The sequence below is a fragment of the Aotus nancymaae genome, unplaced genomic scaffold, assembly GCF_030222135.1.
Source record: "Aotus nancymaae isolate 86718 unplaced genomic scaffold, 86718_ANA_hifiasm-v0.15.2.pri h1tg000072l, whole genome shotgun sequence".
Classification (NCBI taxonomy): domain Eukaryota; kingdom Metazoa; phylum Chordata; class Mammalia; order Primates; family Aotidae; genus Aotus; species Aotus nancymaae.
Window position 1 is genome coordinate 7,932,421 of NW_026988487.1, and position 23,586 is coordinate 7,956,006.

General features: G+C 39.9%; 1 protein-coding gene across 3 annotated transcripts in view; it reads left to right on the top strand.

Annotated features, from left to right (window-relative positions):
- Nucleotides 1-23,586, top strand: part of TOM1L1 (target of myb1 like 1 membrane trafficking protein) — a 58,414-nt gene that overhangs the window by 16,780 nt on the left and 18,048 nt on the right. For all 3 annotated transcript variants that reach the window (XM_012463588.2, XM_021666790.2, XM_012463592.2), the window contains exons 8-10: nt 16,124-16,257; nt 21,481-21,541; nt 21,978-22,095. In XM_012463588.2, the coding sequence (XP_012319011.1) occupies nt 16,124-16,257; nt 21,481-21,541; nt 21,978-22,095 (313 nt within the window). The remainder of the gene's footprint in view (nt 1-16,123; nt 16,258-21,480; nt 21,542-21,977; nt 22,096-23,586) is intronic.

Consider the following 23,586-nt stretch of genomic DNA (forward strand, 5'->3'; position numbering starts at 1 on the left):
AGCTACTTGGGAGGCTGAGGCAGGAGAATCACTTGAACCCAGGAGGTGGAGGTTGCGGTGAGCCAAGATCATGCCATTGCACTCCAGCCTGGGCAACAGAGCAAGATTCCATCTCAAAAATAAATAAATAAAATAATAATAATAAAAACAAAAAAAAATAGAGGTCATTTCTCCTATACCCAGAGACCACTGGGGACTCAGATTCCTCTTAAGGAACTCATTGCCATGTCCCACCCCACTATTAATGAATGTGAGTTTGTGGTATCTCTCAGGTATATAGGGATGAAAAGAGGATTTAAACCACAACGTGGGAGTATAAAGTTCCAGCTAAGGTAAGAGCTGATCTGTACACGTAATGGAGGATGATTATGCCACGCCAAAGAGTGGGCTTGAGCATGCTGGCAGAAGGGAGCTGTTGAAAGGATATAAGCTGAGGGGCTACATAACGAGGTCAGATTTTAGAAAAATCCTTCTGGTGGCATTGTGATGATAAATTCTCAGGAAGCAAGACAAGAATCTAGAAAACAACTTAAGAGAGTATTTCTCATCAGTTGTATGCTATGTTCTATGGGTGGAAAGTGGTATCTGTGGTCAAATAAGTTTGCAAAACCAATTGTCTACTGTATTTCTCCTCTTGGAGGTTCATAAAGTTCACAGATATATTAAAGGCTTTAAGAGTCTTTGTTTAACCCAACATTTATAAACTTATTTAACCAAAGAATCCCAATTTTCCAAATATCTGCTAATATTCTGCAGAACATCAGAGTCGTATTCCTTGAAAAATAAATCAATATTTTGGATCAGTGGCTTTAAGTATATTATTTTTAGAATATCTTAGAATTGTAACATTTTGCTAAGGATCCTTGGGGTTTTTGCCCTTAGGCAACTCATTTACTATCACTGGACTTAGTTTATGTATAAAATGAAGAGTTTAAATGACAGTAAGCAAGAATATGGGATATAAAAAGGAAAATTCATCATTAAATAGATTTTAAATGTAGTAGTGCACAATGGAGGCTTTTCCAGATATAAACTTTTTTTTTATTATTATACTTTAAGTTCTGAGGTACATGTGCAGATTGTGCAAGATTGTTACATAGGTATACATATCCCATGGTGGTTTGCTACATCCATCCCCCCATCACCTACATTAGGTATTTCTCCTAATGTTATCCCTCCCCAATTCCCCACCCCTGCTATCCCTCACCTAATCCCCCACCCCCCCATATGCCCCAGTGTGTGATACTCCCTTCCCTGTGTCCATGTGTTCTCATTGTTCAACACCCACTTATGAGTGAGAACATGCGGTGTTTGGTTTTCTGTTCTTGTGTTCAGTTTGCTGAGAATGATGGTCCCTGCAGGGACATAAACTCATCCTTTTTTATGGCTGCATAGTATTCCATGGTGTGTATGTGCCACATTTTCTTTATCCAGTATATCACTGATGAGCATTTGGGTTGGTTCCAAGTCTTTGCTATTGTAAACAGTGCTACAGTGAACATACATGTCTATGTATCTTTATAACAGAATGATTAATAATCCTTTGGGTATATACCCAGTAATGGGATTGCTGGATCAAATGATATTTCTATTTCTAGATCCTTCAGGAATCGCCACACTGTCTTCCACAATGGTTGAACTACTTTACACTCCCACCAACAGTGTAGAAGCATTCCTGTTTCTCCACATCCTCTCTAGCATCTGTTGCTCCAGATTTTTTAATGTTCACCATTCTAACTGGCTTGAGGTGATATCTCAATGTGGTTTTGATTTGTATTTCTCTAATGACCAGTGATGATGAGCATTTTTTCATATGTTTGTTGACTGCAAAAATGTCTTCTTTTGAAAAGTGTCTGTTCATATCCTTTGCCCACTTTTTGATGGAGTTGTTTTTTTCTTGTAAATTTGTTTTAGTTCTTTGTAGATTCTGGATATTAGTGCTTTGTCAGATGGGTATCTTGCAAAAATTTTTTCCCATTCTGTTGGTTGCCAGTTCACTCTAATGATTGCTTCTTTTGCTGTACAGAAGCTCTTAAGTTTAATTAGATCCCATTTGTCTATTTTGGCTTTTGTTGCCATTGCTTTTGGTGTTTTAGTCATGAAGTCCTTGCCTATGCCTATGTCCTGAATGGTATTGCCTAGGTTTTCTTCTAGGGTTTTTATGGTGTTAGTTCTTATGTTTAAATCTATAATCCATCTGGAGTTCATTTTTGTGTAAGGTGAAAGGGTCCAGTTTCAGCTTTCTGCACATGGCTAGCCAGTTTTCCCAACACCATTTATTAAACAGGGAATCCTTTCCCCATTGCTTGTTTTTGTCAGGTTTGTCAAAGATTAGATGGTCGTAGATGTGTGGCATTACTTCCAAGGCCTCTTTTTTGTTCCATTGGTCTATATCTCTGTTTTAGTACCAGTACCATGCTGTTTTGATTACTGTAGCCTTGTAGCATAGTTTGAAGTCAGGTAGCATGATGCCTCCAGCCTTGTTCTTTTTGCTTAGGATTGTCTTGGCTATGTGGGCTCTTTTTTGGTTCCATATGAAGTTTAATTTTTTCCAGTTCTGTGAAGAAGGCCACTGGTAGCTTGATGGGGATAGTATTGAATCTATAAATTACTTTGGGCAGTATGGCCATTTTCACGATGTTGATTCTTCTTAACCATGAGCATGGAATGTTTTTCCATCTGTTTGTGTCCTCTTTTATTTCCTTGAGCAGTGGTTTGTAGTTCTCCTTGAAGAGGTCCTTTACATCCTTTGTTAGTTGTATTCCTAGGTATTTTATTCAGTTTGTACCAATTGTGAATGGGAGTTTGCTCATAATTTGGCTCTCTGTCTGTTATTGGTGTATAGGAATGCTTGTGATTTTTGCACGTTGATTTTGTATCCTGAGACTTTGCTGAAGTTGCTTATCATCTTAAGGAGATTTTGGGCTGAGATGATGGGGTCTTCTAAATATACAGTCATGTCGTCTGCAAATAGAGACAATTTGACTTCCTGTTTTCCTAATTGAATACCTTTTATTTATTTATTTTTTTGAGATGGAGTTTTGCTCTTTTTTTTTTTTCTTCTTTCTTGAGACGGAGTTTCACTCTTGTTACCCAGGCTGGAGTGCAATGGCGCGATCTCGGCTCACCACAACTTCCGCCTCCTGGGTTCAGGCAACTCTCCTGCCTCAGCCTCCTGAGTAGTTGGAATTACAGGCACGTGCCACCATGCCCAGCTAATTTTTTGTATTTTTAATAGAGACGGGGTTTCACCATGTTGACCAGGATGGTCTCGATCTCTTGACCTTGTGATCCACCCGCCTCAGCCTCCCAAAGTGCTGGGATTACAGGCGTGAGCCACCGCGCCTGGCTGAGTTTTGCTCTTGTTGCCCAGACTAGAGTGTGATGATGTGATCTGGGCTCACCACAACCTCCGCCTCCTGGGTTCAAGCAATCCTCCTGCCTCAGCCTCCCAAGTAGCTGGGATTACAGGCGTGTGCCACCACATGGGCTAATTTTTGGATTTTTACTAGAGACAGGGTTTCTCCATGTTGGTCAGGCTGGTCTCGAACTCCCGACCTCAGGTGATCCTCCTGCCTCGGCCTCCCAAAGTGCTGGGATTACAGGCTTGAGCCACTATGCCCAGCCCCTTTATTTCTTTTTCTTGCCTGATTGCTCTGGCTAGAACTTCCAATACTATGCTGAATAGGAATGGTAAGAGAGGGCAGTCTTTTCTAGTGCAAGTTTTCAGAGGGAATGCTTCCAGTTTTTGCTCTTTCAGTATGATATTGCCTGGTGGGTTTGTCGTAAATAGCTTTATTATTTTGAGATACGTTCCATCGATACCTAGTTTATTGAGAGTTTTTAGCATAAAGGGCTGTTGGATTTTGTTGAAGGCTTTCTCTGCATCTATTAAGATAATCATGTGGTTTTTGTCTTTGGTTCTGTTTATGCAATGGATTACGTTTATAGATTTGCGTATGTTGAACCAGCCTTGCATCCCTGGGATGAAGCTGACTTGATTTTGATAAATAAGCTTTTCGATGTGCTGTTGGATTCAGTTTGCCAGTATTTTATTAAACATTTTCTCATCAATGTTCTTTATGGATATTGGCCTGAAATTTTCTTTTTTAGTTGTGTCTCTGTCAGGTTTTGGTATTAGGATGATGTTGGTCTCATAAAACGAGTTAGAGAGGATTCCCTCTTTATGTATTGTTTGGAATAGTTTCAGAAGGAATGGTATCAGCTTCTCTTTGTATGTCTGGTAGAATTTGGCTGTGAACCCATCTGGTCCTGGACTTTTTTTGGTTGTTAGGCTATTAATTGCTGCCTCAACTTCAGACTTTATTGTTCTATTCAGAGATTCAGCTTCTTCCTGGTTTAGTCTTGGGAGGGTGTAAGTGTCCAGGAATTTATCTGTTTCTTCCAGATTTACTGGTTTGCATGCATAGCGGTGTTTGTAGTAATCTCTGATGGTAGTTTGTATTTCTGTGGAATCGGTGGTGATACCGCTTTATCATTTTTCATTGCATCTATTTGATTCTTCTCTCTTTTCCTTTTTATTAGTCTGGCTAGCAGCCTATCTATTTTGTTGATCTTTTCAAAAAACCGGCTCCTGGATTCATTGATTTTTTGAAGGGTTTTTTGTGTCTCTGTCTCCTTCAGTTCTGCTTTGATCTTAGTTATTTCTTGTTTTCTGCTACCTTTTGAATTTGTTTGATCTTGCTCCTCTAGTTCTTTTAATTGTGACATTTGGGTGTTGATTTTAGATCTTTCCTTGCTTCTCATGTGGGCATTTAGTGCTATAAATTTCCCTCTGAACACTGCTTTAAATGTGTCCCAGAGATTCTGGTACGTTGTGCCTTTGTTCTTATTGGTTTCGAAGAACATCTTTATTTCTGCCTTCATTTCATTCTTTGTCCAGTACCCATTCAAGAGCAGGTTGTTCAGTTTCCATGTAGTTGTGCGGTTTTGAGTGAGTTTCTTAATCTTGAGTTCTAATTTGATTGCACTGTGGTTTGAGAGACTGGATGTTATGATTTCCATTCTTGTGCATTGCTTAGGAGTGATTTACTTCCAATTACATGGTCAATTTTAGAGTAAGTGCGATGAGTGCTGAGAAGAATGCATATTCTGTGGATTTGGGGTGGAGAGTTCTGTAGATGTCTATTAGGTCCACTTGGTCCAGGATATAAACTTTTAAACTCATGATGTTAACACATGTGTTAAACTAAAATTGAAAACTTAAATATCAAGGTAAATGGATATGTGGCAGATAATATTTTTTAAATGGCCACAGCAATATTTCTACTTCTTCCTGGTCTTCCCAGGTCTTTCAGAGCTCTAAACTGAAATGATTTATGACTTTTTCTCTCATATTCTCATCCATCTGTAACAAACAATCCTTCACATACACTGAAAGATTTCATTTAAATATGTGAATCCAGTTTTATATTTGATTCCAATCTGAAGTACACTGAAATGCTTTTTTGTCTCAGAGTGTTTGGGTGCAGATGTTGGTTGAATTTTCTAAGGATAATGCTAATTTGTTGGTTGCTGTTTTAATGCCAGAGCTCAGGGCTGTGTTTCCCTTGAATAGTAAAGAGTCTTAGGTTATAAATCAACATTAGCATACTACTCATGGCCAACTCAAATTGAATAGGTTCTGGCAGGGGATCAACTTGTTTATAGAGACTGTTGAATGTGTAATGTTATTTTTCTTTCTATGGTTTTTGTTTGTAACATATAAAGATCTGGTGTGGGGAGTAGTATTCTTAATTTCTTTTGACAAATAATTAAAATTTTTAAAATATCTAAATAACTCCACTATAGTTGATCTGAAATAATTCCATGAAATCTTCTTTGGAGAAAAAAGATAAAGAGTATATCTGATTTAAGAATTTAAGAATGAAATCAACAAAGATAGACTGTGGAAAACAAAAAATTCATTTTTTGGTGTTTTTTGTTTTTTATTCTTTCTTTCCCCCTCTAACCCTATGTCATAAACAAATAATTCTTTAGAGTGTACTTTTTCAAAGGATGCTCACACCCATCTGAAGGAGTCAGGTCAGTACAGTTAGAACCCCTAGGTAATGCTGGCTCCCTGGTTGGCTGCCCCCATATAACTGCAGGAGTTTTTGGAGGCTTCAGCATAAACCTAGAGAGTCATCAGCAGAGGGAGCAGCTAGGTTGGGTGTCAGTGAGGGCCCATGGGCATACTCTGATGGAAAGAGTACAACTGTAAAGAAGGAATGAAAGTATCTGAAATCAACTATGTGAATTGTAAAACAGGCATTTTTCCCCCAAAACCAACCAATAATCACATTTTTTTAGCTTGCCAAAATGAATTTACTTCCTCTTTCTTCACCAAATCCCATTGAAATGACAGAAGAAATATGAAAATAAAAATAAACCCCAAGGTTTACAGAGAAGACTGAACTGACTTTCAGGCCACCAGAATAGTGAGACTATTCAGTGCCTGATAAAGCAGGTGGGATCAGACCAGCTCAGAGCTCACAGCCCCACCCACGTGAAAGAGACTCTTCCAAAGGACATTTTCCAGAAGCAGCCCATACTAACCTCAAAATCAGAGCAAGATTGAATGGGCCTTGGGCATTCACATGGTGATGAAAACAACTGTCCTCTGTCCTCTGCTGTCTGAGCCGCTAACTCAGGAGCAGGGAACTTCCAGGATAGCTGTTGAGGCCAGAAAAAAGGACTCTCCTCCAAATAACTGCTGGTTTCCAACAGAATCTAGGAACCTCTGCAGAAGAAAAATAATCAGCACTCATTGGAATTTTTTAAACTTTGAAGGCAGGCAGCCTCATCCCCAGAGATAAGGATGTAGTAAGGCTGTTAGAAGCCTCAGGAAAAATACGTATGTTCACTCTGTCCAGCAAGAACTGACGCTGACACACAATTTGGCTTTGTGTGGCTGAGGTTTTTTCTGATTCTCTGAGTTTTGTAGGGAGTAGTCATGCAGGGGTTCCACCCGAGTGTCGGAGGGGTTTTTGCTGCAGCTCCCCATCATGTTCGTACCTTGGGCTTTGTCCTTTGTGTCTGCTGTGAACCCTACTGGAGATTGGCAGATGGGTGCCTTGTGAACCCTAGTTCCTTTATTGCTGCTTGAGTCTTTAGATCCTACTTTGGTTTTCAGCCTTGGAGGATTTCTCATGCTTTCTTGAAAGTGTAGGCACAAATGTTAAAATATTTTAATATCTAACATTTTTAGGTATTTTGTTATAGGAAAGGTTTTCAGGATATTGAGTACAGTGCTGTGCAGAAAACCAAAAATTCTATATAGGGTTTTTTAAATTGAGACAAAATTCGTAGCGGTGGCTCACACCTAAAATCCCCACACTTTGAGAGGCCGAGGCGGGTGGATCACTTGATGTCAGGAGTTCAAGACCAGCCTGGCCAACACAGTGAAACTTTGTCTCTACTAAAAATACAAAATTAGCTGAGCATGGTGATGGGTGCCTATAATCCCAACTACTTGGGAGGCTGAGGCATGAGAATCGCTTGAACCTGGGAAGTAGAGGTTGCAGGGAGCAGAGATCACGCCACTGCACTCCAGACTGGGCAACATAGGGAAACTCCATCTCAAAAAATAAAAATAAAATAAACATACATTCATTGTAACTACAGTTAACCCTTGAACAACATATAGCAGTTATAAGCACTGATCCCACAATGTCAGTTGGAAATTCATGTATAACTTTTGATTTCCCCAGAACTTAACTACTAATAGCCTGCTATTGACCAGAAATCCTATCAATAACATAAACAGTCGATTAACACATATTTTCTATGTTATATATGTTATGTGCCATATTCTTAAGGTAAGCTAGAGAAAAGAAATGTTAAGAAAATCGTAAGGAAGGCTGTGTACAGTGGCTTACATCTATAATCCCAAACTTTGGGAAGCTAAGGCAGGAAGATTGCTTGTGTCCAGGAGTTTGAGACCAGCCTGGCCAACGTAGTAAGACTCTGTTGCCACAAAAATAAATTAACCAGGCATGGTGGTGCATGTCTGTAGTCCCAGCTACTGTGGAGGTAGGAGGATCGCTTGAGCCCAGGAGGTCGAGGCTGCAGTGAACCATGATAGCACCACTGCACTCAGCCTCAGCAACAGAGTGAGACCCTGTCTCAATTTAAAAATTGAAATTAAAAAAAAAATCTTTAAGAAATTATAAGGAAGAGAGCATATATTTACTATTAATTAAGTGGGTCTTGATCCTTGTCTTTTTTGCTGAATAGGCTGAGGAAGAAGAAGAGGAGGAATTGGTCCTGCTGTCTTAGGTGGCAGGGGCAGAAAACAATCTGCTTATCATTGGACCCATGCAGTTCAAACTCGTGTTGTTCAAGGTCCAACTTTTTTTCCTCTATTTAATTTCAATACATTTTCATTATCCTAAAAGGAAACCTGATGCCCATTAAGCAGCCTTTCCCCTTTCTACCTTTCACCAGTTCCAAATAACCACCAATCTGCTTCTGTGTCTGTGGATTTACCTGTTCTGGACATCTCATATAAATAGAATCACATAATATATGACTTTTTGTGTCGAGCATCTGTCACTTATCTTTTCAAGGTTCATCCATGTTGTAGCATGTATCAGAATTTTATTACTTTAATGGCCTAATATTTCATTGTATAGATATACAACATTTTATATATCAGTTCATTGATAGACATTTAGGTTGTTTCCACCTTATGCTATTGTGAATAATGCTGCTATGAACATTCACATACAGTTTTTTGTTTGAATATCTGTTTTTATTTCTTCTAAGTATCAACCTAGGAATAGAATTGCTGGGTGATATAGTAACTTTAACTTTTTGAGGAATTGTCTAACTATTTTGCACAGAGGCTACACCATTGTATATTCTACTAGCAGTATGCAGTACTACTAGGATTCCAATTTCTCCACAATAAACACTTGTTATTTTCCATTGTGTTTTTTTAAATGGCCCTCTGGTAGGTGTGAAGTGGCATCTCATTACGGTTTTGATTTTAATTTGCATTTGCAGTTCCCTAATGACTAATGAAATTGGGTGTCTATATTATAGCTTTTTATTTTTAAAATTATTTTATTTTATTTTATTTATTTTTGGGACAGAGTCTCACTCTGTTGCTCAGGCTGGAGTGCAGTGGCATTATCATGGTTCACTGCAACCTCCGCCTCCTGGGTTCAAGCAATTCTCCCGCCTCAGCCTCCTGAGTAGCTTAGACTACAGCCGCCTGCCACCACACCCAGCTAATTTTTGTATTTTTAGTAGAGACAGGGTTTCACCAGGTTTGCCAGGCTGGTCTTGAACTAATGACCTCAGTTGATTCACCTGCCTTGACCTCCCAAAGTTGTATTATGGCTTTTTAAAAGGTTATTAGCATGGTGACAGGTGCCTGCAATCCCAGCTACTCGGGAGGCTGAGGCAATAAGCTGCCCTGGAGCTTGAACCTGGGAGGCAGAGATTGCAGTGAGCAGAGCTTGCACCATTGTACTCCAGCCAGGGCGACAGAATGAGATTCCTTTTCAAAAAAAAAAAAAAGATAAACTAAAATAATAAAATATAAACCAGATCATGTTGTTTCTTGCTGGAAACCTTCCCGTAGCTTCCCATTATACTCAGAGTAAAACCAACCCTCTCTATTCTGGCCACAGAGCCCTTCTTGGTCATGTTTAGCCAACTTCTTCCATGGCACATGCTTGCTGACCTCCTTCCTATTCCTTGAGTGCATTGAGTTTCATTCTTGCTGGGGAGCTGTTTCATCCCTGACTCTCATGCTTCCCCATCTTCAAATGGCCAACTCGCTCGTTCTTTTTCTCTCTCTTTTTTTCTTTCTTTTGACAGTCTCACTCTGTCACCCATGCTGGCACCATTGTACAATGGAGCCATGTTGGCTCACTGCAACCTCCACCTACCAGGTTCAAGCGATTCTCCTACCTCAGTCTCCTGAGAAGCTGGGACTGTAGGCGCCTGCCACCATGCCTGGCTATTTTTTGTATTTTTGGTACAGACGGGGTTTCACTATGTTGGCCAGGCTGCTCTTGAACTTTTTCTTATCATTCTGATCTTAGCATATTACCCTCCTGAGAAGTTTTCTGTGACTCTCCAGTCTAAAATTTGCCACCATCTGATCACATCACCATTCATTCTCCACCTGGCATTCACAGTGTCTGATGCTTTTCTTGCATGGTTGTCAGCTGTCTGCCTATTAGAATGGAAATGCCAAAAGGCTTGTCTTGTTCATTACCAGATTCTGGCTCCCAGATTAGTGCCTAACGTGATGTAATCATTGAATAAAAACTGGCCTAATGGATCAATAGCTTTCTTCCCCTGGATTTTATATGGCTTAAAATTCAAATTTGTATTCTTGGTATGAGGTGGGGACTTTACCTTCATTTATTTTTTCAATTTGATAGCTGGTTGTCCAAATAACATTCACTAACAATTCATATCTTTTCCAATGGTTTTAAATACCCCTTTATCACATACTGTATATTCTAATTCAAGGTTGTCTTCTGGAGGCTGTTCTTGTCCCTTGACCTATTTGTGACTAAACTGGCATCATACTCTTTTGATTACTCTAAAGTTTTCAAGCTTTGTAGAGTGTATTAGCAAAGAAATGACATACTTCATCTGAGTAATTTGAAGAAAGTTTAATCAAGATACCATTTAATAGTAAGATGTTACAAAGTTCAAGGAAACCACAACAGCTAGATCACTACTCTGAATTATTAACTAATATCCCAAGGTTTACATAGGCAAGAAGAGGTCACTTTTGCCAGAACCTAGAGAAAAAACTAATGTGGAGAGGGTAGCCTTGACAGCAGTGGTGCCTTTGGTGGAAGAAGTGGAAAGAATAAATATCCAGACCTCATTCTCCTTCCTTTCTCCTGTTTCCTGCCAGCATGACTTCACATTGGCTGAACACAGAAGCAAGAAGACAGGGGACCTGGAGATGCGATCCCTACAAGCCAGGCCCCGGGGCACAGTTTAGGCAGAAAGTGTGGACAGTGGATCTGGAGGGCAAAGGAAAGTTGTCCAGGAGAAAGGAAAAGCCTCCACTCAAAAATGTCTTGGCCAGGCACGGTGGCTCATGCCTGTAATCCCAGCACTTTGGGAGGCCGAGGTGGGTGGATCACGAGGTCAGGAATTCAAGACCAGCTTGGCCAACATTGTGAAACCCTGTCTCTACTAAAAACACAAAAATTAGCTAGGCGTGGTGGCGTACGTCTGTAATTCCAGCTACTTGGGAAGCTGAGGCAGGAGAATCACTTGAACCTGGGAGGCAGAGTTTGCAGTGAGCTAAGATTATGCCACTGTACTCCAGTCTGGGCGACAGAGCAACACTTTGTTTCAAAAAAACAAAAATGTATTGGCTGTTCTTGTACATATACTTCACCAGTGACCACAGTCTTATAATATCAGCTACTGTTAAAAAGCAGCCTTGGGCCAAGCACGGTGGAGCACACCTGTAATCCCAGCACATTGGGAGGCTGAGGTGGGTGGATCACCTGAAGTCAGAAGTTCCAGACCAGCCTGGCCAACATGGCGAAACCTCGTCTCTACTAAAAGTACAGAAATTAGCCGGGGCATGCCTGTAGTCACTTGGGAGGCTGAGGCATGAGAATTGCTTGAACCCGGGAGGCGGAGGTTGCAGTAAGCAAAGATTGCACCACTGCACTCCAGCCTTGGTGACAGAGCGAAACTCAGTCTCAAAAAAAAAAAAAACCCAGCCTGTATACTTGGAACTTCTTCCTGTTTTATCTGTTTACGCTTACTGTCTAGTAGCTGTTCTGTTTCTTTGGAACCTATTCCTTGTCTGTTTTCTTTCATCTGAAATCCAGTATGTTTACTTGGAATCCCCTCTCTGTTCCATCAACCCATGTTGAACAATTAGATCCTGAAGCCCTACTAATTAAGAGGGTTTTGCTCTTTGTTACACTCATAGGTAATAAAACCATTTTATGCAGTAGACACATTTTCCCACCACTGTGTTGCTTGTAAACTTTGAACTATTCATTAGGGATGGAGACTGGATTTTATTTATTTATTTTTTTTTTGAGACGGAGTTTCGCTCTTGTTACCCAGGCTGGAGTGCAATGGCATGATCTCGGCTCACAGCAACCTCCGTCTCCTGGGTTCAGGCAATTCTCCTGCCTCAGCCTCCCAAGTAGCCGGGACTACAGGTGTGCGCCACCATACCCAGCTAATTTTTGTATTTTTAGTAGACAGGGTTTCACCATGTTGACCAGGATGGTCTCGATCTCTTGACCTCATGATCCACCCGCCTCGGCCTCCCAAAGTGCTGTGATTACAGGCGTGAGCCACCACACCCTGGATTTTCTTCAGTTTTTCGAAGTGGAATGTGATGATTCTGAGGCTCTATCTAGTCTAACAAGTGTAGTGATGAGTTAAAGGCAGCCACCTTGGCCATAGGAATGAAGAGTTGCAGCATGTGTTTTGTGTATTTGCTTTCTTGGTCTTGTGCACTCAGCTTTGGGTCACCTTCCTCTTATCTTGAATAGCTGACTTTTTCTGGTACCTCCCACTTTAATCTTCTCTCTCTTTTTTTTTTTTTTTTTTTTGCCTAGCCCCAGTAAGACAAGAGAATGCTCTAGTATTCAGAATAAAGGGAGCTCAGATTTTGAAATGATAGCTAGAGAAAGCCTTACTCTCTAACTTACTGGAGAAATTTAAAATCAAGGGAATCTAAAATTTGATCCTGTGAGGATTTATAACCAGTTGAAAAAAAAAAATCCTGAGAATAGGAAAAAGAAAGTCATCCTCCCAGACCATTCTTGTCTTTACCATTCACAAATGTGTAGGGTATTGAGAATAGAAGGGACTGTCAGTGTCTTTGAGTCCATCTCCCTTCCTATGCAGATGAGGCTGCATATGCAGAAAGAATGGTTAGCCCACACTGTGACAAGTGATGGAGCTGGAAGGAGAACCTCATTCTCCTGAGCTTGTGTTCTATCCATTAGACCAACTCGTTTCTCATTTTGAACCCAGGACTGATTTTCTAGTATATGTGGCTAACCTATTGTGTTTTCATGTGGGTATGGGAGGCAGTCTGAAGGTAGCAACCAAATCCTGTACTTTTTGCAGACACTGTTTAGTTGGGAAGAAGAGTTGGAAGGGCTTTAAAAAGTTAAATGATTTTCTTGAGGATTATGCTGATGATTTGTCATTTGAAGCCTATGTAAGGAAAAAGAGACTATATGAGCAAGTTAAGCTGAAAAATGTTCAGTTTTAGAGTAGGTGGGGAGAGTTTTTACTTTGAGCAGACAGAGACATTGGGGTTTCCTGCACTCTTGAGTGGGGAATATTGGGATAAAGAAAGTATGTTAGGAGCTGATAATAGGGATATTGCCATACAGATAGTATTTCCAGAGACATTTTCAAGCAAACACATTTCTTTCTGTTTTGGCTCTTTCAAGGGAGATATTCAAGCATTTTTATGTTTCTTTTTATTGAGTTGCCCTGTGTTGGTCAATGTGGGATGACTAGCTGGAGTTGAAAGTGCAAAGGGATCTCCTTCCTTAATTCCTGAGTGCTCTACGGAGAAATATAAGCCATCTGGATATCAGAAGAGGAAGCTCTTAATGAGCTCCTTTTTGTTTTGCTCCAAAGACTTTTGAATTTATTTTTAAATTCACTTTAACTTAGAAACTTGCCTTTGCTTTTATATGGCATAAAAGCAGGCGATTTTGGGGGTTCTGTGATGGACATATGCACCAGCAGCTGTTGCTCTGAATTTTGACTTGCTCCCCCTGGCTCCCTACTGCCACAGCCCTGCAAGTGCCTGCTATGGGGAACTCTGACCCATCCTTTTTGTCCATGGTGCTTGATCTCAGCTGTTTCCAGGTGGCTTGGCCCTCCTCTGAGACAGACATCAATTGCAAAGATCAGAGTAGGCTGGCTTTTGAAGAGGTTTTTTACATTCTGCTTTGCAGACCTGTTGAAATGTGCTATTCCTTTCATGTTGCCATTCCATCTGTTTCTTGAAAGGGCAAAGGGAGTGTCTTCATGTGATTGAGGGCAATTGATGTTGCCTTCAAATTCATTTCCAATTAATTTCTACATTTTTGTCATAGGTATTAGCCATTGCATTCCCTTGATCTTGACATTGCTCTAGCAAGGCTGCCAGTGAGCAACAAGAAGAACAATTTCTGTACACTCTCTAAAGCAAGAACAAAGGAAAAGTTCCCATTCATTATGGGGGTTATATTAAATGCCATTCTTAATTCTTTCCTTTGTATAAGATCGGGTCTGGATAATAGCTTGTTACAGGATTGTATTCGTTATCAAGTTGAGCTTCTAGTGAGACCTTGTCAACAAGCACCCATAATACATTTATTTACTGCCTGCTACCTCTGTATGCCAGACACTGTGGGATTTCAATAACACCATTGCTGATTCTTACAACAACCTTACAAGGTAACTATTCTTCTTGTATTATAGATTAAAAAACAAAACCTACAACTAAATTTTAGTCATATTTCCCCAAATTCCAAAGCAGGCATATTGTATGGGAGATGCCTTTAGACTGCTGAGTCCAGAGTCTTTTCTCTTTGCATTATACCAGGGGAATATAAATGAGCCAAATCTGGCCTGCTACCTATATCTGTTTTATTAGAAGATGGCCACACCCAGTTATTTATATATATTTTCTAGGGTTGCTTTTACACTACAGTGGCAGAGCTGAGTAGTTGCAGCAAAGACTAGATGGCCCACAAACCAGAAAATGTTTACTATCTGGAGCTTTATGAATGCTGTTGACCCCTGCACTATACTGTTCCTGAAAGGTGGCCCTGTGGTTAGCAAATCAGATGGTTTTTCTGGTGGCACATTACAAGTGTAAAATCAGAGATTCTGTCTATCATCCGTCTGTCTAACTCACTGTTTTTTGTTTTTATGTCATGTTGTCTTTTAAATATTTTTGTTATGATTTTGTAGAGGGTAGTGGCTTTTATCTTTGAGTCTAAATGCCAGTTGGTAATAGTTTGATTTATTTGTTTAGAGATTTCCTGTCAGCAGTCTTGTAATAGATTATTTGAGCTGCTAAATGGTTTCATGAAGCATACATTTTTCAGCAGGCCTTTCTTTCTTGAAGGAAAAAAGCCAATAGTGATTGTGCGGTGTTTAAGGAAGTTTTGTTGAGAGAAGCAGCATCCCTGTGTTTTTGCCTGATGTTAATGTACTATTACATAGACAAACTCTAGCCAAGGTGAGATTGAGGAAATACTAATATCAGTTTTATGCACCTTAGGTTAATTGAAGGTGTGCCTGGAAGGAAGTCAGTTGTAAGGCAGCAGCTCTTAAATATCGTTGTACATAAGAAACGCTTTGGGGTGCTTGTTTAAAGAAATGTAGATTTTCAGACCCCCACCCTAGCGATTCTGGATCAGTACATCTGATATAGATGGCTCTGAAGCTTATGAAAAAAAAACCCATGGGTTTGGGAGGTGGATTAATGGTTTAATGCAGTAATTCTAGGTAGTCCAAATAAGGATATTCATGATTTGCTTGTTAATCCTGGTTTAGTTTGCCTCAAACTGTGATATAACCATAAACTTTAAATGTTTTAAGTACAACATAACAGGAAATAAAATAATGCCACTGTAAATGTATTGTAACTACTTCTACTACCACTAATAATGCAATAACATTTTATGTTTATTCTTTATAGTTATAGAGTTCCTCATTACACACATCTCATTTGATTTTTACGTCAACCCTTGAAGTAGATGTGGCAAGGGGTATAATTTTCATTTATCAATGAGAAAACTGAGATTTAGAAAACATGTTTTTTTTTTTTTTTCCAACATGGCACAGCTAATACGCACTACATCTAGAATTCCCATACAACACTTCTGGGTTTTGGTCCAGCATTATTTTCAATGTACCATATTATTCTTATGACACCTATTTTGATTTTTAAAGGAAAATATAATCAATTTATGACTCACTGCCTTCCAATAGGAAGTATGAGCCATTTATAGAAGTAGTTTGTTAGTGTCCCACAGGTGACTTAATGTGGAGGCAACTGTAGGTATGCACAGATTGGTGAGTCAGATGTCTTTATAGAATGTTCCAGGCATGGAAGAAGAAATCTCTCTCCTTTCTTTGACAGAAACTCTATAAAACAGGACGGGAGATGCAGGAGAGGATCATGGACCTGCTAGTGGTGGTGGAGAACGAAGATGTAACTGTTGAGCTAATTCAGGTGAATGAGGATTTGAATAATGCCATCCTTGGATATGAGAGGTGAGCAGATCATGTACCCTCTTTGCCCCTCTTCCAGTTCTGTTTTCACCACCAATTACTCAGCATTCTTATCAGAGGACCTACAAAAGACCCCTCTTTCTAGATTCTCCTGTCTCAATAGGAAAGGTATTGGCATGTGGGGTGGGACGGTTTTCCCTTGTGTGGCTTCTACTCAGTAAATGCCAGAGGTCTTTCTCCTAGTTAAAGTGACATTTCAGCCTGGCACGGTGGCACCCTCCTATAATCCCAGCACTTTTGGAGGCCAAAGTAGGAGGATCACTTGAGTCCAGGAATTCCAGACTACTCCTGGCAACATAGCAAGACCCTGTCTCTACAAAAAATAAAAAAATTAGCTGGGTGTGATGGTTCTAGTGGGTGCTTGTAGTCCTAGCTACTAGAGAGGCTGAGGTGGGAGGATAGCTTGAGCTAGGAATTTGAGGCTGTGGTGAGCTATGATCACACCACTGCACTCCAGCCTGGGTGATGGAGTGAAATCCCACCTCTAAAAGAAATAATAATAAAATGACATGTTAAGACACCCTTAAGGGCACTGTTTCTGTTGAGAATTACTGGGAATGTCTGCTTGCATAGTGACTGTATTTCTAATCAGCGGAAAAAGAATGAGACTAGTCTGACATAAGTAAAACAGGTGAAGAGGCCTGGATTCAAATCTAGCTGATGATTTTGGATAAGTTGTAGAACTTTTCTAAGATTTTTTTTCTCTCTTTTTTTTTTAATCTATTAAATAGGGTAATAATACCTGTTTAGAGTGTTGGGCTTTTTTTGAGGATTAAATGAGATAATATACATGAAAACACCTAGCAAACTGCTAGCACACTGACGTCTATTAAATAGTAATTTCTTCTCCTCCTCTGCACCAATGTCCCTTTTAACCTTCTAATTTATTGACTAGGTTTTTCTTCCCACTTACCATGAGTAAATTAAGGGAATCCATGAAATAAAACGAGTAGTTATGGGCCAAGAATGGTGGTGCACATCTGTAATCCCAGCACCTTGGGAGATTGAGGTGGGTGGATTGCTTGAGCTCAGGAAGTTTGAGACCATCCTGAGCAACATTGCGAAACCCCATCTCTATCAAAAATTTACAAAAATTAGCCATGCATGGTGGCACACGCGTTCAGTTCCAGCTACTTAGGAGGCTGAGGTGGGAGGATCTCTTGAGCCAAGGAGGGAGAGGTTGCATCTTGAACCAAGATTGTGCCACTGCACAAATCTTGAACCAAGATTGTGCCACTGCACTCCAGCCTGCATGACAGAGTGAGACTCTGTCTCAAAAACAAAGAAACATAAAAACCAGTAGCTATGAAACGGCAGTTTCTTTCCTTCACTGTCTCATACTTACTGTGTGTTTATTCAGAGAAGGGCATTGACTGAAGATGTGAGCTTAGGAACCATGCTTGCTTGCTTTCTCTTTTTTTTTTTCTTGAGATGGAGTGCCCAGGTTGGAGTGCAGTGGCATGATCTCAGCTCACTGCAACCTCTGCCTCCCAGGTTCAAGTGATTCTCCTGCCTCAGCCTGCCAAGTAGCTGGGATTACAGGCACACGCCACCATGCCCATCTAGTTTTTTGTATTTTTAGTAGAAACGGGGTTTCACCATGTTGGCCAGGCTGGTCTTAAACTTCTGACCTCAGGTGATCCACCCTCCTCAGCCTCCCAAAGTGCTGGGATTATAGGCATGAGCTACCACGCCTGGCCACCATGCTTGCTTTCTTACACTGAAAAAACTCACAATTGCTACCCTACTTTCTGTGGAACAAATTTTTATAAGCAAAAAAATATCCAAGGAAAACAACATTTTCAGTAGAGTGCTGCGTTCTGGCTTTCATCTTGGAGAATTCTATTGCAAACCATAAGACCATGGCCTACAGTCTTCCTCCAAGGGGTAGCTTGTGTTTGTTTGGTCTCCTCTCAGGAGATTGGATTACTTCTGTGAACAGCTTGTTCTGACTGGACTTTGAACCATTTGTACCAAAGCAACTGTGAAACACTTATATCCTAAGATTCAGAGAGAAATTTTGCCTCTAGAAAAGATACTAGTTTCCTAGTTTTCTCTGGCTGCTGTAACAATTAACACAAACTTAGTGGCTTATCCTGTTTTATCTGCTTTTGGATGCTCCAGAGGAGAATCCATCTTCTTACGTTTTGCAACTGCTAGAGGCTATTCACTTTCCTTGGCTTATGGCCCCTTTGCTTCATCTTCAAAGCTAACAGTGTCTAGTTCAGACCTGATTATATCAAATCACTCTTACTTTGACTTCTGCCTCTCTCTTCCACTTTTAAGGATCTTTATGACTACATTGGACTCATTTGTACAGTCCAGGATAATCTCCCAATTAAGGGCAGCTTTCTAGTGTGAACCGAAAGTATCTGAGCTGAGATCCTCCCACCTCAGCCTCCTAAGAAGCTAGGACTAAAGGCATGAGCCACCATGCATGGCTAATTTTTGTAATTTTTTGGTAGAGATAGGGTTGCATGCGCCATGTTGCCCAGGCTGGTCTCAAACTTCCTGAGCTCAAGCAATCCGCCCACCTCAGCCACCTAAGGTGCTGGGATTACAGATGTGCACCACCATTCTTGGCCCATAGCTACAGGTTTTAATTCATGGATTCTCTTAATTCACTCATGATTAAGTGGGAAGAAAAATCTAGAAAGTTTATTTAGAAAGTTTATTTTGCTAAGGTTAAGGATGCACCTGTCATAGCCTCAAGGAGGTCTTGATAACATGTGCCCAAGGTGGTGGGGGCGTAGCTCCGTTTTATACATTTTTCAGGAGACATGAGACATCAATAAATATGTGTTAGATGTACATTGGTTTCATCTGGAAAGGTGGGACAGCTCAAAGCAGGGAAGGGGGCTTCCAGGTTATAAATAGATAAGAGACAAAGGGTTGCATTCTTTTGAGTCTTTGATCAGCCTTTCACTGAGTACATAATTTACATGTGAGAAGGGGCTAGAGAATTAGTCACTCATGCCTTAGTCTGGCTCAGTGAATCTGCATTTCTACATAAGCAGTGGGGCAGAGGAAGCAGTCAGTTCTGTCCTTTGTCCTGTACCTATGAAGATAAGCTATCAATTTATATTGCCAGGGTGAAATTCAACAGAACTGTTTTAGGGTAAAGATCTTGAGGCCCACAAGGAGTTTTCTCATGGGCAAATTGTGGGAGAGGTAGATAGCTTTTTATCTTTGTAACTGTCTGATTTAGGAATAAAATTTGCCTGAGGAACCTCCCAGCTTGACTTTTCCGTTTGGCTTAGTGATTTTGGGGTCCGAGATTTATTTTCCTTTAACACTAGTAAACTTCATTCTTCTTTCAACCTTTAACTTCCCCTTGCCATGTAACCTAACATATTGACTGGTTGTGTTGACTAGGATGTCGGTATCTTTATGAGGGTACGTGTTACTCTACCTGTCACAATTCACTCTCTGGCCCCCAAAGATTCATATCCATCCACTTGCAAAATACACATACCCTATTCCAGCATCCCCCAAAGTCTCCACTCATTACATCCAGAGAATAGTTGTACAAATAAAGAAACTGAAATTTGTTACTCAGGGCTTGATCTAGGAAGGTTGTTCATACCCAGCACATAACTGACTAGAACACGAGAAGCTAACGCTATAACTAGATGGATTTTTTTTTTTTTTTTTTTTGAAATGAAGTCTTGCTTGCAGTGGCATGATCTCGGCTCACTGCAACCTCCGCCTCCCAGGTTCAAGCGATTCTCTGTCTCAGCCCCCCAAGTAGCTGGAATTACAGGCACATGCCACCACACCTGGCTAATTTTTGTATTTTTAGTCAAGATGGAGTTTCGCCATGTTGCCCAGGCTGGCCTCAAACTCCTGACCTCAAATGATCCACCTGTCTGAGCCTCCCAAAGCACTGAGATTACAGGCGTGAGCCACCACGCCCAGCCTAACTAGATGGAATTTAAAAGCACCTGTTTTCGGAAAGTCATTCAACTGTGTGTGCAGATTCAGTATAAACTCTTATACTTTAAAGTGTTTAGAATCATGAAGTCAAATGGTCATAACAGTAATACTATATGTTTCTAAAGCAAATCTCAGTTTGCCAAGCATTTCCACATTCATCCACCTGTGCTATTTTTACCCCTGAAAATAACTTTCCAAGGAAATAGTTCAAATGTATTCCCTCTTAGCAGCTGGACCAAGGTTCAGGGAGTCATATCCTTAGTCATGTAGCTACAGGGTACTAACACTGACACTTGAACCTTGGACTTCTGCCTTCAACTTCTCTGGTTTCTTTTTTGTTGTTGTTTTTTTGTTTTTGTTTTTTTTGAGACAGAGTCTCGCTTTTGTTGCACAGGCTGGAGGGCAATGGCACGATCTCAGTTCATCCAACCTCTACCTCCTGGGTTCAAGCAATTCTCCTGCCTCAGCCTCCCGAGTAGCTGGGATCACAAGTGTGCGCCACCATGCCTGGTTAATTTTATATTTTTAGTAGAGACGGGGTTTCACCATGTTGCCCAGTCTGGTCTCGAACCCCCAACCTCAGGTGATCCACCCACCTTGGCCTCCTAAAATAGTGGGATTACAGGCGGGAGCCACTGCACCTGGCCAACTTCTCTAATCTTTTTCATTTATACTCCTTTACTCTCAGTGGACAAACAATTTAAGATTAAATCAGAGTTGTAAAAGGTCAATTTTTTGGTATGTATTAAGTGTCTTATAAAAACAGTGAAATAGTGAAAATACTTTAAATATATTTGAATATTTTGGAAAATTATATATAATGGCAAAATAGAAAACAAATAATTGCTAATAGAGTGGTTAAAGGTGTGATAGATTCATAAGATAAAATATAGCCATTAAAAATGGTATTTCAATTAGAAAAATTCTCACAGCATAATCAAATTAGGATACAGAATTATGTAAAGTATCATTTCAACTAAGTTTAAAAATAGATGTACTTATAAATGAAATACTGGAATAATGTTAATAGAGTTAATTTCTGGGTGATGGGATTTCTTTAAAAATGCTTTTTTATTTTCTCACAGTTTTCTCTTGAGGGTATGAATAATCTATAAGCTGGAAAAAAGTTATTAAAAGTATTTTACTGATAATTGTGTGGGAATGAGGCTGATTTCTTCATTCCTAAAGATTTCTGTAATAATAATTGTTAGACTTTTATAGCATTTCATATATTTTTTAAAAACACATGTATTTTGATCATTTAAACAGATTTACTAGAAACCAACAAAGGATTTTGGAGCAAAATAAGAACCAGAAGGAAGTCACCAATGTAAGTGATTAGAAATGTTATAAAATAAACAATTGAACATTTTACCAATTATAGTAAGAAGCAAGGCTTACCTAAAGCAGCTCTTAAAAACAGGGAGATATGCATTGATAATTTGGAGTGGTGTTAATGCTGTAGAGTACTTGCCTTAATAATTTTATGTCATTAAATGTTATTAACGTTAACATTAATGTTAATATTAAACTGTTAAAGTAACGTAAAGTTAATGTTATTAAGTTATTAATAAATTATAAGAAAATTACCTCATTAAGCAAGAACCTATGTAGGTGGTAAGATGGGAGTCATACTAATGTTGCCTGTTGAATGGAGAATTCTTCCTCAAAATGTATCCGAATAGGATCTTCCCCTCTACAAAGGAAAGTCTATGGGGAGAAAGCTATGATAAACTACATGACACTTTCTTTTGCTTTGTTTTCAGACTACAAGTGAGCCTTCTGCCCCATCTCAAGATCTCCTTGACCTAAGTCCCAGTCCCCGGATGTCTAGGGCCACTCTGGGAGAACTCAACACCATGAATGATCAACTTTCAGACTTAAGTAAATAAACACTCAGGCCTTTTCAGACCAGCAGAAGAGCTTGATGTAAAACAGTTTTTAATTACATGAGTAAATGCCACCTAAGAAGGACTGAAGTCAGTATGAATGTCAGAGCACTATGTCAGGAGATGTGATTACTTCCTGGCAAGTGGTTGAGTCAAACCCAGTATAGGAATGGGATGTGTCTAGGGTAGGATCCTGGTCCTTGAAACTCAACCTACTCACTTAGAATCTCATGGAATTCACTTGGCCTGCTTTGTAGAAGTTGTTCAGCCCAATGGCCAATACTTAAAATCTACTCTGAACCCTCACACTATTATCATTGGGTTTTTCTGCTATACCTCAGGATCAGGTCAGGGAGATGCAAGTGGAGAAATTCAGGAATTACAAGGTATGAACCATGTGGTGGTGAAATGTAGAAGGAAAAACACAGGCTTCAAAGTCAGAAAAGTCCAAGTTGAAATGCCAGTTCTGCCACCTGTCAGCCACCTAACCTTTGAGACTTTTTCACTTTATAATATGTGGAACAATGATTGCCTTAAAGGGTCATTTTCAAGGTTAACAAACTAATGTTCATAAAATGCATTGTAAACTTTGCTACAATGTATTTTACAAACATTTGTAAAAGATAGGAATTACCTATCTTACCTAACTTGTTTTCTTCTGCTGTCCTTATTCCCAACAAGGGTTTGGTAAATTACAAAATAAGGATGATGAAAAATACTAAACTCCAGTTTTGCCAAACTAAAAGTAGTTTTTCTCATATGTCATCTGCTGTTTCCAGAGTAAAAATATTCAGTATCACTGAATGTGTGGTTTTCTTAGAACTTTACCCAGTTCTAAAATGCTGGCTACTTGCTTATGTTGGCCAGTGGGATGTGTAGAGTCAGTTACATTGGAGAGTTTTCCTGAGTTTTTAATTGGGAATTGTCTGAGAGGGAAGTAATTATTCTCTTTGTGGTATCTCAGTTAAGCTTATATAGCCTGGAGGCCAGGCACAGTGTCTCACACCTGTAAATCCCAGCACTTTGGGAGGCTGAGGTGGGTGGATCACCTGAGGTAAGGAGTTCTAGACCAGCCCGTCTCTACTAAAAATACAAAAATTAGCTGGGCGTAGTAGTGGGTGCCTATAATCCCAGCTACTCGGGAGGCTGAGGCTAAGAAGAATCACTTAAACCCAGGAGGTGGAGGTTGTGGTGAGCCGAGATCGTGCCACTGCACTCCAACCTGGGTGGCAAAGTGAGACTCCATCTCAAAAAAATAAATTAATTAAAGATTATGGACTGGAGCTTGAGATGAAAGTAGAGCTCAGTATGTAGCATAACTTTTTACTTTTATGGTAGGCAGAACATGATGTAAAATCCTTTCCATTCTGGATCAGCTTGGGATTTCAGAAAATCCAATACAATAATATTTGTTACCCTTACAACAACTTCTTGTGGCAGGGAAATTCTTTCTCTCTCTACCTATCATAAATGATGCTTTCTAATT